This window comes from Megalobrama amblycephala, linkage group LG20 (genome assembly GCF_018812025.1).
Source record: "Megalobrama amblycephala isolate DHTTF-2021 linkage group LG20, ASM1881202v1, whole genome shotgun sequence".
NCBI classification, from domain to species: domain Eukaryota; kingdom Metazoa; phylum Chordata; class Actinopteri; order Cypriniformes; family Xenocyprididae; genus Megalobrama; species Megalobrama amblycephala.
The window spans coordinates 22,469,157-22,488,601 of record NC_063063.1 but is presented as its reverse complement, the minus strand read 5'-3'; the positions used below and the strand labels follow the sequence as shown (position 1 = coordinate 22,488,601).

The 19,445-nt window shown below is 35.2% G+C and overlaps 1 protein-coding gene across 5 annotated transcripts in view; it reads right to left on the bottom strand.

Annotated features, from left to right (window-relative positions):
* The window catches only part of ankfn1 (ankyrin repeat and fibronectin type III domain containing 1), a 98,532-nt gene extending 81,782 nt beyond the window's left edge, over nt 1-16,750 (bottom strand). For 3 of the 5 annotated variants that reach the window (XM_048170494.1, XM_048170496.1, XM_048170499.1), the window contains exons 1-4: nt 16,252-16,750; nt 15,018-15,142; nt 14,749-14,901; nt 10,377-10,609 (exon numbers count right to left, since the gene is read on the bottom strand). In XM_048170494.1, coding sequence (XP_048026451.1) covers nt 10,377-10,609; nt 14,749-14,901; nt 15,018-15,142; nt 16,252-16,404 — 664 coding nt within the window. In that variant the 5' untranslated portion in view covers nt 16,405-16,750. Of the gene's footprint in view, nt 1-10,376; nt 10,610-11,046; nt 12,529-14,748; nt 14,902-15,017; nt 15,143-16,251 lie in introns of those variants that run through there. The other 2 variants (XM_048170495.1, XM_048170500.1) reach the window with 2 other exon arrangements.
* Between the last annotated feature and the right edge of the window lie 2,695 nt (nt 16,751-19,445).

Sequence of the window (19,445 nt, the reverse complement as noted above, 5' to 3'; positions counted from 1 at the left end):
AAGCCAAACTGAACAACAAAAAGTACAATGATGATATCAGATAGTAATACTTTGATATATGGGTGTTTTTTCCACTGACATGCACTTTTATGCCCCAGGGGTTGATTTTTATTCAAACGAATTTCATTTCTTTTTGTTTTTATAAAGGTCCTAATGATCAAAATGGTCAAAATGACAATGTGTAGATACACTTCATTTAAGTTGATTTTCTGAAAGTCCACAGGGCAAAGACGTGCCCATTTTTGAAAATATAATGCCACTTTTACAAAATGTAAAATAAGTCTCTGATGTCCCCAGAGTGTGTATGTGAAGTTTTAGCTCAAAATACCCCACAGATAATTTTTTATTGCATGTTAAATTTTTCAGATTTTGAGGGTGAGCAAAAACGCTCCATTTTTGTGTGTGTCCCTTTAAATGCAAATGAGCTGCTGCTCTCAAGAAGAGGGCGGAGTTTCAAGAGCTTGTGTTAGCAGCGCCAATTACCTCACGCAGACTCACTGAAAATTTTAGAAACTGTTCAGCCTTTTATGTTCAAAACGGAGTCGGACAATGATGGAGAGCCTCAAGAAGAAGTGACAACATGTAGAATGCAACAGGACGTTTCTGAATGGTTAGTTGATGAATTTATGTAGCTGATGTGAAGTTAACTATCTTAAAGTCATTGATTAGCATATTCTGTCATGATAATAAATTGCTCATGTGGGAACTGTTGTAAGATGCCTACAGAGCCAGAGAATATATACTGCATGAAGATAGAACAGGTATGGTTTAGTTTAATTACGGTTATAACTTGTCATGTTGTTATCTTGCTTTTATGACATGCTATTGCATTCGTGTTACACACTGTATTGCAATAACATGGCCTCACTCCCTTTGTTGCGTGTTCTCGGGGGCAGGGTTTACGTAAATTTTAGGGTTAGTGATGTCACCAACCCGGGAAAAAAGCTCGTTGTAGTCCCTACCAGCCATTTGTTGTAGTCCTTAAACAGAGAATTCTTTAAAGGTGCCCAAGAATGCTTTTTCACAAGACGTAATATAAGTCTAAGGTGTCCCCTGAATGTGTCTGTGAAGTTTCAGCTCAAAATACCCCATACATTTTTTTAAATAAATTTTTTTAACTGCCTGTTTTGGGGCATCATTAACTATGCACTGATTTTTTCAGCGCGCAGCCCCTTTAATTCGCGTGCTCCCTGCCACACGAGCTCTCAATTATATTACAGCACATTTACAAAGTTCACACAGCTAATATAACCCAAGATGTTCGTCATGCATGCTGTATGCATGCTTCGAATTATGTGAGTAAAGTATTTATTTTGATGTTTATATTTGATTCTCTATGAGTTTGAGGCTGTGCTCCGTGGCTAACGGCTAATGCTACACTGTTGGAGAGATTTATAAAGAATGAAGTTGTGTTTATGAATTATACAGACTGCAAGTGTTTAAAAATGAAAATAGCGACGGCTCTTGTCTCCGTGAATACAGTAAGAAACGATGGTAACTTTAACCTCATTTAACAGTACATTAGCAACATGTTAACGAAACATTTAGAAAGACAATTTACAAATATCACTAAAAATATCATGATATCATGGATCATGTCAGTTATTATTGCTCCATCTGCCATTTTCACTGTTGTTCTTGCTTACCTAGTCTGTTGATTCACCTGTGCAGATCCAGACGTTACTGGCTGCCCTTGTCTAATGCCTTTCATAATGTTGGGAACATGGGCTGGCATATGCAAATATTGGGGCGTACACCCAGACTGTTACGTAACAGTCGGTGCTATGTTGAGATCCGCGTGTTTTCCGGAAGTCCGGAAACAAATGAGATTTACATAAGAAAGAGAAAACAATGGAGTTTGAAACTCAGTGTATGTCTTTTCCATGTACTGAACTCTTGTTATTCAACTATGCCGAGGTAAATTCAAATTTTGAATCTAGGGCACCTTTAAAAGAAAATATCTTGCTTTGCATTGAACTTTGAGCGTCCTAACTTTGCAGATGTTGTTTATGCTCTAACAGCAACATTGCACACTAACTAAAGTTAAACAAGTGAAATCATAATGAACCACCCCTGTAAATGATTAACATATTCATGTACTACTGTACTTATATGGCACGCCAAGCTACTTCAAACAATACCACATAGTATTACCATGTTCCAGAAAACCATGGTAGTACTAGTAGAATGGTATTTTAATGCTGAACTGCCAATATTAATGAACCACACCAGAAAATAATCACAGTCAATTCTCAGACCAATTCACTGCACTGTGTGTTCCATTGACAAATTCACAAAAACAAAAATCCAATGAAAACCTCAGCATATTATGCCATTCAAGGATTCTCATCAGTTACCCAGGTGTCATATCAAGTGTGGATTGCATGCTACAGCCTTAAACTCTTATGTAATCTCACTTGTCAGATACATAGACTTTGTTAGCTCATCACTATGGAAATGATGGTGACTGTAGAAGAATGAAACCTAAAACTGATGAGTGTCTGTGTGTGTCATGTATCCAACTGAACCATATTAAGTTCCTTCAATTGGTCCCTAACGACAGATTCCTGTGGTGTTCTGGCTACCACAACTAGACATTATTTTCACATCATGAGCTCGCATATACTCATACCATCTGCTTTGATGCGTTCACAGCATTTCCACACACCATATTGATATATGACATGATATTAAAATATATTATTTTGCCAACTGATGCTGTTTGTTGATATTTATCAGATATTCATACCTCTGTTAGTAGTTTAATCTATTTATTTTTTCTCAGTATTCAGCTTTCTAGGACACACTGATGAGTCACCAACACAGTAAAGAGGTTTGAGATTTAATCCCAACAGTCTGATGTCAGCATAGATTCATAACCAAGCATCTCTGTGTGGTGTAAAGCTGTTATATCACATCACCTGCGGTGACACTATTTGTAAACCCTCCTACAGCTTGAGTGAAACTCCATGGCTGAGCGCACGTAAAAACCAAATGAGCCTGAAAAATGGTTTTACAAATGACCCCACTTTAAAGTCAAATAAGTGATCAAAACACAAATCCAATTTGTCCAATTACCCATTTTGTTTGAGAATCATCCACGGATGGACACAAGGATGTCGGCGTGTTGATGAAGCGCGGTCGAGAGTAAAGCATTTGATAAGTGTAATTTAACACCAAGTCCAACTAAATTAAAGACGTGAGAAGAATCTTAAGACCTTAAAACAAACCACAGCTGGTGCTAATGATCCCAGTTTCCATGACAACAGTTTGGGCTCCATTTTCATCATCCTCAAAAGCAAAGGGTAAAGAGGTGTCGGCTCTAGGGTCACTGGTCTGTTCATTCATTGGGAAGACCATATTTCATGCCAAAAGACACAGAGTATGTCATTGAGTGTCATTAGAGGAGGACGACCCTATATTAGCCATTCTAGGAAAGCTTAGCAACATATTTGCTGATATTGTAGAGGCTTCTAGGGAGATTTTATTACATTGCTACTGTACAGAATTAAAGGGATAGTTCACCCAAAAATGAAAATTCTGTCATCATTTACTCACCCTCATATTGTTCCAAACCTGTATGAATTTCTTTTTTTCTGCTGAACATAAAAGAAGATATTTTAAAGAATATGGGTAACCAAACAGTCTTCAGCAGAAGAAAGAAAGTCATACAGGTTTGGAAGAACTTGAGGCAGAGTAAATGATGACAGAATTTTCATTTTTGGGTGAATGATTCATTAAATACGGAAGAGGATTAGGGCCAAGCAATAATAAAAAAATAAAACCATCTCGAGATTAAAGTTGTTAAATTTAGAGAAAAAACTCGTTAAATTTTGAGAAAAAAGTCGAGATAAAATGTTGAGAATAAAGTCATTAAATTACGAGAATAAACTCGTTAAATTATGAGAAAAATGTCATTAAATTTCGAGAAAAAAGTCGAGATAAAATGTTGCGAATAAAGTCATTAAATTAACGAATTTTCTCGTCATTTAACGAATTTGTTCTCGTAATTTAACGACTTTTTTTCTCGTAATTTAATGACTTTATTCTCGTAATTTAACGACTTTTTTCTCAAAATTTAACGTCATTTTTCTCATAATTTAACAAATTTGTTCTCGTAATTTAACATTTTTCTCATAATTTAACGAGTTTATGTCAACATTTTATCTCGACTTTTTTCTCGAAATTTAACAACTTTAATCTCGAGATGTTTTTTTTTATTTTTTATTATTGCTTGGCCCTAATCCTCTTCCATACTTAAAGTAGTGATCATGTTAATTGAAAAAAGAAATTATAATTAAATAATTAAACAAACAATAAAAAATAAGTTTATTTGCAATTAATTATTAAATTAAAACTGTTTTATTTTAATAATAATATAATAATAACTTTAATCTTATTAACTTTTTAATTTATTTAAATTAATAATAAATTATTTAATAAATTGATTAATAAATTAATAAAGTGGTACTGTCAATGGAGGGACAGAAAGCTCTCGGATTTCATCAAAAAGATCTTCATTTTGAAGATGAACAAATGTCTTACGGGTTTGGAACTTCATGAGGGTGAGTAATTAATGACAGAATTTTCAGTTTTTGGTGAACTAATCCTTAAAAATGAAAATTATGCAAAGAAGTAATATGTTAAAAAGTTGGATAATTCTTTTTTTTTTAATGTGACAGCATCAACGGCCTGACACAACAACATTTGCTCAACCAATGGCATGAGTTTGGGGCTGGATTATACTGTATATATGACTGACCAATGACAGATGGGCGAGTGTATGGTAATTATTTTTCCAATTCTGTATGGTGATATTAGTGGCTCAAGAATTACACATTGCAGCTTTAACGTCTGTGCTCTAAGATAAATAACTACACATCAGGAACAAAATGAACAGCCTGATCTTCTGTAATGGTGATGTTCACCCTCAGCACCAGTGCAAATCATCAGACATTAAATACAAAGTGTCTCCAAATCCATTTAATGCTGAAACACGGCTGTGTGATTAATCACCAGCTACAGTCTGAATGACAACTGACATTTTAAGGGAAAAGGAACAAAGTCTTTGGAACAGAATGACCGAGCTTCTACTGCCCTACAGCACGTCCTGTTCAGAAATTACAGAATTAAATTCAATAGAGCTGTGGGTTGAAAACAGTAATAAGACCTTTGCTACTCAATCATCTCTTCTGTTCATTTCTGATGATCAAATGCAATAGTGAACTCTACTGGACGACTGGGGTAGTTGATGAATTAGAAAATTCATGATTCACAAAATTCAACATAGATTTTATATGTAATTTAATTTAAATTGCAAAATGTAAATTTTACAGAATGTTTTATTACATAATCAGAGATTGTTCATACTAAAGTAATGACAAAAAAAGCAATAAAAAGACATTTAACTGCTTTTACCCAGACAACCCTTTTAGCCTATAATTTCCGGCTTGTGCCATTTAGCGGTTCCCTGTACAGAGGGGTTATCTAACACTGATTGCATCATTTGGTACATTAAGGCTGATTCTCACATCCCCAGGTAAAAAACAGAGAACTCAGTAGCTGAAAACAATCCTCCCGCAGCACTCATTCTATTACACACAATGGTGTCATTAAAGGAAGATAACACCCAGCACCCATTGGAGCTCTTTGGATAAAATATTGATTCTGACGCCACTGCTGACATCAATATGTGTACTGAACACTTCAGTGGAAACAATTCCAGAATCCCTAGAGGGACATCACATCAACACCACTTTCCTTTTCATTCCTTTCACTTTTAGCCCAAAGGTGAATCTAGGTATGGAAAACACAGTCTCTTTAACAAACCAAACAAAGGTGTGGAAAATGCTATCGTTGTTTACTATCATGCTTACAATGGCATGGCTACGCTGATGTTTTGCAAATCTTTGAATCTGATAAAGCTTGTACTAAAAAAAGCATGTTTCCTGTGCTAAAGTACACTTTATCAAATTGACATTTGATCAGATATATGTTCAGAATGCACTAGTGTGCTGTCAGCTGTATTCTGTGCAGCATATGCTGTAGAAGCTCTAGAAAGTACTTTAAAAATAGTATGTAAAAAAAGTACACTATTGTTCAAAAGTCTAGGGTCAGTAAGATTTTTTAACCTTATTGTTTTTTAAAGAAGTCTCTATTGCTCACCAAGGCTTAAAAATACAGTAAAAATAGTAATATTGTGTAATATAAATACAATTTAGAACAACTGATTTCTATTTTAATATATTTTAAAAAGTTATTTATTCCTGTGATGGCAATGCTGAATTGTCAGTGTCACATGATCCTTCAGAAATCGTTCTAATATGCTGATTTGCTGCTAAAGAAACAATGTTTTACTACTATCAATTTTGAAAAAAGTTGTGCTGCTTGTTATTTTTGTGGAAACCATGATACTTTTTTTTTTTTCAGGATTCACTGATAAAACACAAAGTAAAAAATAAATAAATAGAAACAGCATTTATTTGAAATTAAAAACTTTTGTAACATTATAAATGTCTTTACTGTCACTTTGATCAATTTACTGCGTCCTAAAATAACTAAATTAATCTTACTGACCTCAAACTTTTGAATATTTATCATTGCATACAGTATACATGTATTATAACAGTATTATACTACACTGTTGCCATGATATTGTCACACTATGCGCAACAAGTTTCATGTTTCCATTTACCACCTCTGAAAAATTAACTGAAATAAATTGAAAAATGTTTATCCACCTTATATACATTTTTAAAAATCCATCATGGATATAAGATACATTTCTTTTCCATTTTATTACATTTACCTATTGTAAATATGTTACATTTTGTTACAGTCCAAACCCCAACCAAAAAATATTTTCATATTTTCAGAGATTTTCATAATAGAAATAGAGTGAGCTCAATGTATTGCAGGATACAGTGTTCCACACAGTGTTCATAAATTGTTGTACAGTAGATTATTCGGGTATTCCATACATATATAAAATTTGCACACTGTGTATACATACTGCACAAACATAATATTTACTGCAACAATAGTAAGAGTTATGGAGTCAAATTAATGCCTTAAAGTGTTGCACAAAAATAAAGTTTTGCAAAACAAAAAAAAGAATTGAGCAATAAAAAAATGTTTTGCAAACAAAAATAAAGAATTGCAAAGGAAAAATAAAGTATTGAGCAGAAAAACATAAGTTTTGCAAACAAAAATAATAAATTGCAAAATAAAATAACGTATAGTGCAAAAATAAAAATATAATCAATTACAAAAATCAATGACAGCTGTAATCCTATTTTATCTTTGCCACATATTTTTCATGCTCAAACCTACTAAATCATTTGCAACGCTCATTTTATTCTGCGTTTCAGTCAAGCGTGCGCTCACGATACCGGTTTTCCTTTGCGCTGCGCTTTTCTGTGTGGTTTAAGGACACAAAAGTGGATACAGGCAGTGAGACAGAGTCATATTACTATAAGAAATGCATTGGAGAGGGGGTCGTAATCAGCGACAACATATGCTAAACAAACCAACAAAAACAAACCATTCATTATTTTTAACCATGTCAAAGAATTATTTCACCTGTCGCCGATTACATTCCCCTCCAATGCATTTCGCGGGGGCGTGCCCCCGTTTCTTGACTCCACCCCCACGTCAAACCAGTGCCATAAAGAGAACCGCACAGAAAACCGGTATCGTGAGCGCACGCTTGACTGAAACGCAGAATAAAATGAGCGTTGCAAATGATTTAGTAGGTTTGAGCATGAAAAATATGTGGCAAAGATAAAATAGGATTACAGCTGTCATTGATTTTTGTAATTGATTATATTTTTATTTTTGCACTACTTTATTTTATTTTGCAATTTATTATTTTTGTTTGCAAAACTTATTTTTTTTTCCTTTGCAATTCTTTATTTTTGTGCAAAACATTAAGGCATTAATTTGACTCCATAATGAGTAGTATGCTAGTATTCTAAACAGCGTCATACACTCTTAAAGGGATAGTTCACCAAAAAAAAAAAAAAATTGTCATTATTTACTTACCCTCATCTCATACCAACCCTAATACTTACTTTCAGAAGTCGTGGAAAATGGCACATGAATTGTGTAGACTTCTTTTATGATACTTTTATGTATACATTGTTAAGAGAAAAGTGTGAACAATCTGCCTAACATCTATTGCGTTCCATGGAAGAAATAAAGTCAGGATTGGAACGACATGAGGGTGAGTAAATGATGACAGAATTAACATTTTTTGGTGAACAAACTCTTTAACGGTAGCACCCTCCACTGTTTACATACCAGTCATACACTCCTCCAGAGATAGGCAGAGCTGTTTATGGCATCAACAAAAGTCGTTTCCTGCCATTCTGTGCCACCCCTAAAGATAGTGATAATACTCTTTTGAAGGGTAGGTGGGGTTGGGGGGTGACTAAATAAATATCTCCGCCTCATCTTCATCTCTATGTAGAGTACCAGAAAATGTTGGTTTCCCTGACAAGTTCTTGTAAAATGAATTACTCAGTATGCCATCCATAAGGTTCACCACTACTATTGCGATAGAGCTAATGAACATTGCCTGCAGGGCAGTGTCACAGTTAAACCTGCAATTAGGAGTCATTTCCACATACAACAAGAGCGCTAATGACGGAGTCACCTCTAACGATTGGCAGCATAACAGCATGAACTCCAAGATGAGGTTGGTTAAAACACTAATATGAAACACACGCAGTGATATGTTCTGTAGGATACCCTCGTTATTTAAAAATGTGCAACTATTTGATTTAATTGCTGTGTCTCATCTCTTTTAGTTTCAATATGGATGGGTTTTGTAAAGGGCTGGGAGAATAAATTAATTTGTGGATCTATTTGGAGATTTTCAGCAGATGGCGCTCTAGGCCGCACACTCAAATGTTGATGAAGAAGAATGCTCGTCTGTTCGGTTGCACCTCAGAATGCTTTTATGACGCGGGATTAATGTAAAGAGCCCACTGCAAACACTCTTGTAATTCGCTGCAACCTTTTCAAACTTTATGAAAGATTATTTTATATAAAGGTTTGCGTTTTTGGCGGGGCTCCCCTGGTAAAATTCACATTCCAGGGACTAAATATCAACCCACGGCAACCATAGACATCATATAGGTAGACACCCTATTGGCCGCTGGGCGCATACAGTGTAAAAGTAGCCCACTGCGTCTGCTGTTAAAAACTAAGCTCAGAATCGATTCGATAGATTTGGAAAATCTCACAATCAATTCGCGATTCAACGATTTATTGTTCCAGCCCTAATGGCATTATATAAAATAGCATGACATGTCTAAAGATTTACGGTAACCCAGCTAACATGGAACATTCTCAGAACTTTGGAAAGGTTCTGGCAAGGTTCTCTCAAAGTTATGAACAATTCTTCTTCCAGTAACATTAATACAATGTTCATTTAAAGTTATCTGGTCTTTAATAATGTTCTCAAAATGTTAGCACAAAAAAGTTATTTAAACATCATTCATGGAACGTTTTAGTTGGACGTTTGTCTAACGTTCTGGCAAGGTTCTTTCAAAGTTATGAAGAAATGTTCTTCCAGTAACATTAATAGAATGTTCGTTCAAAGTTATCTGGTATTAAATAATGTTCTTAAAATGTTAGATCATTGAATGATCTAACATTCAACTAAACAAATTCTAACATTTTTTTTTAGAATGTTCAGAAAAAATTAAAAAGTAACATTCCCATAATGTTTGCATAGTTATAAAATTGAATGTTCCCGTAACATTCGTATAACTAAGAAAAAACGTTTTAAAAAAAATGGATTTTTTGAACGTTCAGGCAACATTCATTTTCATATCTCTAAAGGAATGTTAGCAAAACATTCTTAGATTTTTTCTTTCCCAGCTGGGAATAAATTAGCATTTCATATACCTAAAGTATTTCACAACAACAGTCATTTACTATAGGTAATTGCAACAAAACACAGTGAGAGTATCATTCCAGGCAGAAGCAATTAGCTAGATTACTCAAGTCATTAATTTTGCAGAGAACCTTTGCCCTCGAATTTCACAAATATGTATGTCAAACTGTGCAAATTGCTTGATGAAATTGGATGTAACAGGCAATCAAGCAAATAAAAACAAACAGCACTGCAAGCAATACTTGGCGAAACGTAGCGAACAAGACAAGAAATCAATCCACCCACAAGACCTCAAACTCAAATATAGAAGTTCAAACACTGAAATACTAGACATATATATTTTTTTGACTTGCTCAAAGAAGTTTCGAACCACAGCACTGGCACATTCATACATATAGAGAGCCAAAAGAGTTTTGGAGAGGAGGTGGTATCTGATACTATGATGAATGGATGCAGTTTGTGATTGGCATACCTGATGCGTCCCAGTGCAGTCCTCCGGGGCTGGCTGCCAGGCGCCGCCGTTTCCTCACACTCACGCCGCCATGACAGGAGTCTCTGGTGGGCTTGGGCAGAGGAGTTGAGGTGGTCCGCAGGGGCGATGAGGAGTGAGGGGAGGCTGAAACTGGCAGGAGCGGAGAGGGTGGCAATAGATGGGTTTTCCTATCCTGGCACTGGCTCAGATGGCTAGACTCTTTCTCAGGGGGCCTGTGGAACAAAAGAGATTTCATTTCTGCTGTCACTCCACTATAATTAGCTGTCATATCGTGATGTTTTCATGATCACAATTGAGCTCCCCCGTACCGCACAGTGTGTCATACCAGCAGTGAAAAACGCAGGTTTTTCCATACCAATCAACACTGAGAAAATTACAGCTTTCAGCTGTATGTCAGAAAAGGCAGGGAATTAAACGTGTGTGAGAACAAAATGTGAGAATATTTTAAAGCATTATATTATAGGCATCAAGCGGTATAGACATTTATTATGTGCGCTATTTAATTCTTAGATTGAGGACACTCTATACTCAAGATATTACAAAATATTTAACCATGCAATAATACATTTAGCAAAAGCCTCAATAAAATAATAAATAGTTATATAAAATAAACAAACACCCCTTTTTTCTGTTCAGGAATATACAGTACCTGGAATCTGGAAGGGTATAGCTTTGGCTTTTCCATGATCCTCTCTTGTGGGATCCTGATTTTTTTCTTCTAAACAAAAACTCAACAATCCGTTCCATTGCAAACATGATGCCCTCATGGACTTCTTCTCTTCATGTAAAACAAGTTATTAAAGATTTTCCATGTGATTCCGTATGAGCCACGAGCAGCATATTAAACTTAAATGCACCTGCAAGATCTAACACCACAGTTTTTCCCCAGGACTTCCCGTAGCTAAAGCCTTTCATAGTAAAATCAACAACGTAATCGCTGCGGGGTAAAAAGAAGGCCCCTGGTTTAAAAAAAAACTCAGCAAGCGGCCCCAGTGAGCATTCAGCGCCCGGCATAAATATTAAATTACACCTTCAGCTAAAGTGTGCCAGCCGCACACACAAAAGCCATATCAGTCTGTCAAGAGTCAAGTGTAGCACATATCTGATGGTCGAGTTGGCTATGTTGCTTTTGTGAGGCTTGATTAACTGTAGCAAGTTAGGAGAGGTTTCCAGTGAATGCTTTGTTTCCACTGAGAGATGTAATAACACCATCGCAGTATGGAACCCGGCTTTTTGTTTTTAATAAATGGCTCTGCTGAAGCTTATGAATGTAGCCTGATTACATAAAGTTGGATGGCAGTGTGTTTCCTTTTCTACCCCAGGCAGGATTAAAGCAATATTAACTGGTCTTAGTCATTGTATGCATTGCATTTTTGTGCCTACTTTGTAGCATACGGTTTGGGGTGCTCTGATGATTCAGTTTTTGTTGAGAGTGCCGCATAAAAGGTAGCTGAGAAGACATGATTGGATTTGATTGGCTATTGAAACCTCGATAGCCACAGTGATTCAACATGTAGTAGGTTGGCTGGCACTGTCAGTGTAATTCTCTCTTCTCTGCACCTAGTTTCAATATGCATTCAAAGGTGTGTATAAAGAAAACAAGCATGTTTAATAGGATTCTCAAAAGTAATTAGATGTTGTTAAATATGGAGTGAAATGTTCAGCGAGAAGTAAGAGTCATTTGAATGTCCATTACAATCTTTATAAAATTTGAACATACACTCTGTGTGTGTTTCTTCAGCTACTACTAGAACTTCCTAAGCTTTCTACTAAAAGGTCCAAACACTGACTTCTGTAAACGATGTGTAAATGATGACATCATGTGGTCACTACACGAATTGCAGTCTACCAACTGCAAATGTAAAGTCAAAATAAAGACATTATTTCCTAAACAGTTGAAAAATATATGATATACATTATATATGTCATATGTGAAATGTATATATATATATATATATATAAAACGGTTAGTTCCTGTCCTCGATTCTGATGGTCAATAGCTGTGTTTTATTCAAGATAAAACACGGCTATCACCGCTTCACCGAACGGTTCGGTGTATCACTACAAAACACCCTTAGCAACCACTCTTAGCAACGTAAACTGTTTGTTCTCAGTTGATATTGTTCAGTGAAGCTTACTGTATTATGTAGAAGAGTGTTGTGAGAAAAAGATTGAGTGAGCGAGTTTATTACCTGCATTCAGATTTAGCATTTTCCTTCAGGTCAGTCCTATGTTCATAATAAAAAATCTGTAATGTCCTATGTATTCAGTGCTTCCCACAGGTTTGAAATATACTTGCGGTGGTAGCCGGGCGAAAAATCCTCCTATTTCCCACGGCACAAAAATGGTCTACTATGAGACAAACAAATAATGTGTGATTTTTAACAGTATTTTTATTTATTGAAATTAATTTTAATTACATATTACATTTAATTACATACTAATATTATGCATTATTATGCATTGTAAATTATGCAAAATTACAGCATTTAAATGGTTTACCTTTTCCTATGTTCTCCTTGCTGTCATATAGTGTCTCTCTCAGTGAATGGGACACAGATTTTACTAGTAAAATTTATAAAATGAATAATATATGTGTCAAATAATGTTCTTAGTGTTTTCTTCCTGTGGGCGAGACTCCAATAATTGACTATGAATTAAATGGAAATCAAATTAAATACAATTTATTGTGTAACCAAAATACCAATAATGCCCAAAAGAAAAAGAAAAAACTTAGCGTGTGACTTTTAATTATAAACAAGCCCAAAATACACCGGGACTCTTATTTTGAAATGTCTGTACTATTGCAGGCTGATCCCTCAGATTCTTACAATCGTCTAAAACATTTTATATAAAGGCCATAAAGTAGACATTGTAATAATTCATCAACTTGAGCATTAGCAATCGCTTGGCATAAATGTGTGCATTTCATTGATTGAGAATCACTTTGAAGCAGTCTGAAGCGCTGTCGCGTGAGCTTGTAGAGCGCGCAACAGCGCCGCCTAGTGACTTTGCAAAATGCAGCGCCCGTTTGAATGTTAGTGGGAGTAAACAGTTTTGACGCACACATAACGAGCAGGTACGAAACGATTATAGTTAATCAATCGCGGATGGTTTCATAATCTTGCGCGGATATAAAAGTATAAGAGGATAAAAATAATAAAAGCAAAAATGTGTCTCCGAATATACTTGGGCGGCCGTTATTATATGTGGGCGGCCCGCCCAAGTAAAGTCTATGTGTGGGAAGCACTGGTATTATCTTGTCCTTTTAAATGTTAAGGGGTTTTCCCATGACTGACAGCGCTAGTCAAAGCATTTGTCAGTTGCGTCTTGTTCCGTGTTCACAACAATTCAGTCTTTTCAATGTAAAAGTCTTCGCTACTGACTGACACACTCATAAAGACAGTCTTTGCCGCCATCTAATGGTGTAATAATGTAACTTCCGTTGCTGTTCACGGTCAGGGACTATTTTTTCAGGCGGAAGGAAGGCTTTAGTGAAAGTTTACTTTATGAAAGTTGCATTGATATATATTTTTGGCTTTAATATATGTATTGTGTGGTAACCGCTTTACAAAAGCAATAAAGTACTCAAGGCTAGTGCTCTATCGTGAATAAGTCACGGCTGAAGGGTGTTGTTAGGCACGACGCAAAGTGGAGCCTCTCGTACCTAATTGCTTACACATATATATATATATATATATATATATATATATATATATATACACACACACACACACACAGTATATATATAAAATAGTCATTTATTTTAAGTAGCATTTTTATGTATATCTTGATTCAACATTAATTTGGTCATTCAAATTGTAAATATATTTATGATTACAAATTTTAATGTTCAGTATGGCAAGTCCAAGTAATCAGAAACTGTTTTTTTCCCCTTGATAATGATCAGCTGACTGTACATTACTCTAGTTACTGCACGCTACTTAACAAATAAATAAGCAAAATGGATATTTGAGATGGAATTATTTGAATATGTGAGAAGAAAGATACCACAGAATGATACGAGAGGCTAGGAACTTGCAAAATGTGTAGGTTACTTTGTTGTCAATAGTCAAATATACAGTTCAGTAATTACACACAAAAAGAATTGTGTATTCTAAAGAGCTGTGTAACAGTTAAAGAGAAGATTATGATTTTGCATGTCTATAAGATAAAGCAAGACACTGCTAACCAAGCGAACAGTCTAAACACACAAACATGAGATTTCTGGTTGGATATGAAAATTAGTCTTAACTGAAACGCCTACTCTAAAATGCCATCAAACTGGTCTGTAACAAAGAAACAGGAACTAGCAGAAACTAGTCTTTAAATTCTTTCACAAACACATTACCTGGTTTCTTTATATGTGTCTCCATTGTCATTCTCATGGGACGGTGGCAGCATGGAGCATACTGAATCCCGGCTCCTGGGTAACAAAGTGGAGGGCATACACAGCCATGTCTCCAGATCAGAGAATTTGGAGTAGCTCAGCATCTCTAAAACACTGCAATACAGGAATACAATAAAACATATAATTCAGTTTTGATTTATTAAACCTATAAAACAGATATGTTAATAAATGACAGTAACAAATAGTGTTTAACATCACGCTTACAGTACCTGTCCTCTCCCATTCCTGGGATTTCATATTTCTCATTAGCTGTGAGGCAACCATATGGTGTTTGTGATTCCTGTGGAGCCAGCAGGCAACTTTTCTCAGTCTCATAAGACATCTTGAGCCATTTCTGAGCACACAAGGAAAATAGTTCAGTCTGATAGTGTACTATATGCTGATCATGGCAGGTTTTCTTCTACAATCACTAATGAAGCCAAATTACACACAAGCCAAAATCCACATGGCTAATGTTTTGAACCTGAGGTCACTTCTCAGCACAGGTCCCTGCTGGTGGTGCCAAACAGAGAATGGCTAAATAATCAAGCCTGCACACATTACTAATGTACATTCAGCACATACAGTATCTGGCTGACATGTAGCCTTCTAGGAAGAGAAGGTCTCGTTGTCACATGGTGGAGCTGTCAAACAGGTTTAAGACAAAATGTGAATTCTGCCTTGACCTAATATGTAATTAATATTTTAAGTATATAAATTTAAGTATATTTAAGTATATAAATATGTAAATATGAATTAAAATATTAAATTATAATAAAACAAAAAGATTTTAAACTATGATTTCAACAAAGTTTAATGTTGCTCTGATGCTGCATTTCAACACAGAACCAAAGCAGCATCAGAGCCAAATATGATACTATGGTTACATTTTATACGTTGATATTTTTAATGTTACATTTTACTTTTGCTGTTGTTTTACATTTATAGCAAAAGTTTAAGTGTTATTTAATGGCAGGTTCCATTGTGACAACTTATAGTTTGACAGAATTCCCTGCTATTGGTGCATGTTGTCACAGAAAGTAAATATTAAATGAACTGAAACTTTTTTTCATGGCAATATCAGCGAAAATGTTCCATACATTTTTGTGTAGCTTAGACTTTAATGTATGTGTGACTATATGCCTACATAAAGTGACTTTCAAAAATAAACAATTATGATAAACAGTCACTCCCTTAATCACTACAGAAAGGACTTTAAACAACTGAGCTTTAGCATAGGTGTGGTTCCGAAATAAGCTTTAAGATCTTCTCACATTTTCCCCATCACAACACAGTTCAAATCCCACATGCATCCATCTTTAATTACTCCTCTTCCTAACACTCCACCTACACTGCAAACACTTCAGTTGCGATGTACACTGTAAAGTTTACGCATTTTCACGTCCAGTTCAGACAGCTTCATTAAATACGACACGGACTCGTTTGGAAAAGGAGGGAATGTACCTCTTTGTTCTCCGGTTCTGGACTTAAGGAACCGCGGCGGATCCTCAGAACATCTGCATCCTCTTCCCGTAAAAACCTGAAACTAGACTCAAAACTTCCCGTTACGTGTCTTCCACTCAGGCGTAGTGAAAAGTCGAACTTCTGCGACTGCATGCAGGAAGAAAAGCTAAAGATTTCTGCAAAACTCACCAAATATGATCTCTGTTCGCCATCAGGAAGTGAAGAAACCCTGTCATCTGCTTCGAAGATACTCACTTTTCATATCTGTTCAATATCTATACATATGTTCCACGGAGTAGCTAATGTTTTGATATCCTATGTTTTGCTAACGACTGTATGGACCTAAAAATGTCGATTTTCTTTGAAACCCGTCCTGTTCAAATTTTTTGTACTCGTCTTTGTAAGATAAGACAGGAAATATTTATGTAGTTATCCAGGAAAATGAGGGACTGCAATTATGTCCCATAAACAGTGCTTCATCTTCATGTTGATGTAACCAAAGAACATCTCAGCTATTTTCACCAGACAACATGATGACTAATTATATAAACTATGCAGTTTTTGTAGCCTATTTATGAATATGTAACACTTTCAATCCTATACTGTTAAAAAAAAAAGTTGTCAAGTAAACTAAAATGTGCTTATAAATAAACTTATAAATTGAATGGTTTTATTAAAGTGAATTTAAGTCAAAAGTATTATAATAAAACTATAGTCTAATTGTATTTTAAATTATTTTACAATTTTAAGTATATGGAAATATTATGACTCATTGAATCAATGTAAAATGATTTTTCTATGTTGTATATACAATAGATTATTGGAAATAACCAAATAAATAATCAAATATGATTTAAAGGTACAGTAAGTAATTTCTGAGAAATGCTGCACAACACACTTGTAGCCAGTAGGGGGTGTAAGTCTGCTGAAAGAGAGGTGGCTGAGAGACATTTCAAAAAAGAAAAGGTCAGAGGAATATCACTGGAAAAAGAAGGGTTATAATTAGGCATTTACGACCCGCAATAATTTTAGAAAAGCTTTCCAGCCCTGGAAGCGAGAAGGCCTAAAAACAGATGCGGAGGTTGCGTTGTTTCTGCTCCATGTATGAGTAACATTGGTTTTGCTACTGTATGTTCATTTTTTTGTTCCTTCCTTGTTTATTCACCATCTTCGCTTTATTTTTCGCGAAGCATTATTTTGCTTCTCTTCAGCTATGATAAGCATCCACTATTGCATTGCGTGTTTGTGTATTTTGTGGGTGGAGCAATGAAAGGAGGGGTTTGTTTGTTTGGGTTGATTCGAATATCAACAGTGTTTCCGATGCTATCTCACGACCAATTCGTACGTATTTTACGAGGTGGCTAATTCGTATGAATTCATACGACCTCACTCGTACGAATTCGTATGATTTGTCTAAACCCCAGTGACGGGTAGGTTTAGGGGCGGGGTTTGGGGTAGGGCACTCGTATGAATTCATACGAATTTGTCAACTTGTAAAATATGTACAATTTTATAAAATACGCATGAATTCGTATGAGTGAGGTCGTATGAATTCATTTGAATTAGCCACCTCGAAAAATACGTACGTATTGCTGAAGATCGGGTTGGTGTTTCTCAGAAATTGCTTACTGCACCTTTAAGCCTTAACTGGTGACATTTAAGAGGCTGCATGGTAAAGGGACATAAAAAATTAAATACATTACTCTAATGTAGTTTCATCCTTTCTTCAAGATTTTGTTTTTATTTTTATTTTCAGTTTTACAGTTTGTATCTTACAGGACAAATGACGTAAAAGTTAGGAACATTACTCAAGGTCAGCGGCCATGTTGCTTTTAGATAAAGAAGGTGAGATGATGCTTTTACCACTCACTTGAGTATGATACCAATTTTAATGTTTTTATCCACTCCCTGTGGATACATTTTTTTCCCTGTTAGTCACTAAAAAGACCACATGAGGGAGCTTTAACCCATGTGTATCTTCAGAGGCTGAAATCAGCTTCATGCAACCAGTTGAAGACTTTTCAGCAGACATGATGATAAATTATTTTCTGAGAAATCTGAGATTCAGTGATTTTTCTAACCGCCTTGCTAAACTCCATCATGCACTACACAGATCACAATGCAGATGAGCAAGAGTCCAAAACACAGCACCCAGTTATGAGGGTGGGAATAAGATGAAAGAGGCAGAGAACATTGAACATCTGTCTGTAATTGACGGCATGGCCAGGGAATCTAGGGGAGTGTGTGGCCTTGCAGCTGTGGTGCAGGGATTTGTTTTTTTTCCTTGGATACTGTGGCACCCTGGTGGCTCAGAAACTGACCCACCACAGGGACGATTCCAATTGATACGTGCAGTCGGCATGTAGAGGGTATCAGTGTAGTCTTTAAAGGAAGAGAAACATATTGAAGAAATACTTCATTTCAGTCTGGTTTCACTCCAGGGCACATATGCTTCTTCTCATGGTAAGTTTCATCTTCAGCTTCACAATTTGTGAAGCATTTTTCTTTATGCATTAAACTTGCTGCATGACTATGGCGAACTGGTAAATAATTTTACTATGATATTTTATAAAAAGCTACTTACATTTGCTTATATGCACAATATCGTTCAAAGGTTTTGTGGAAAGATTTTTTAATGTTTTTGAAAGAAGTCTCATGCTCACTAAAGTTGCTTTATTTGATCAAAAATACAGTAAAAACAGTAATATTGTGAAATATAATTAAAATAACTGTTTTCTATTTTAATATATATTTTAAATTGCAATTTTATACCTGCAATGGCAGTCACATGATCCTTCAGAAATCAGTCTAATATGCTAATTTGGTGCTGAAGTAACATATTACTGTTATATTGTGTTGCTTAATATTTTTGTGAAAAACTATACTTTTTTCTGGATTCAAAAAGTTCAAAAGAAAAGTATTTATTTTTAAAACTATGAATGTATTTACAGACACTTGAATGCATACTTTCTGAATAATAAAAAAAAAAAATTAAACTTACTGAACAAACTTTTGAAAAGTTTTGTATTAAGTTCTTTATTTTTCAAAACAAAATGAAAAATTTAAATGATCAGATTTCAAAACAAAGTGACTAGTATAATTTTTTATTCATTTCATTTAATTTCATTCATTTTTCATAATTGCCTATATTTTTAGAATATGACTTTATCAATCTCCTGGGGGAAATCGAGGCA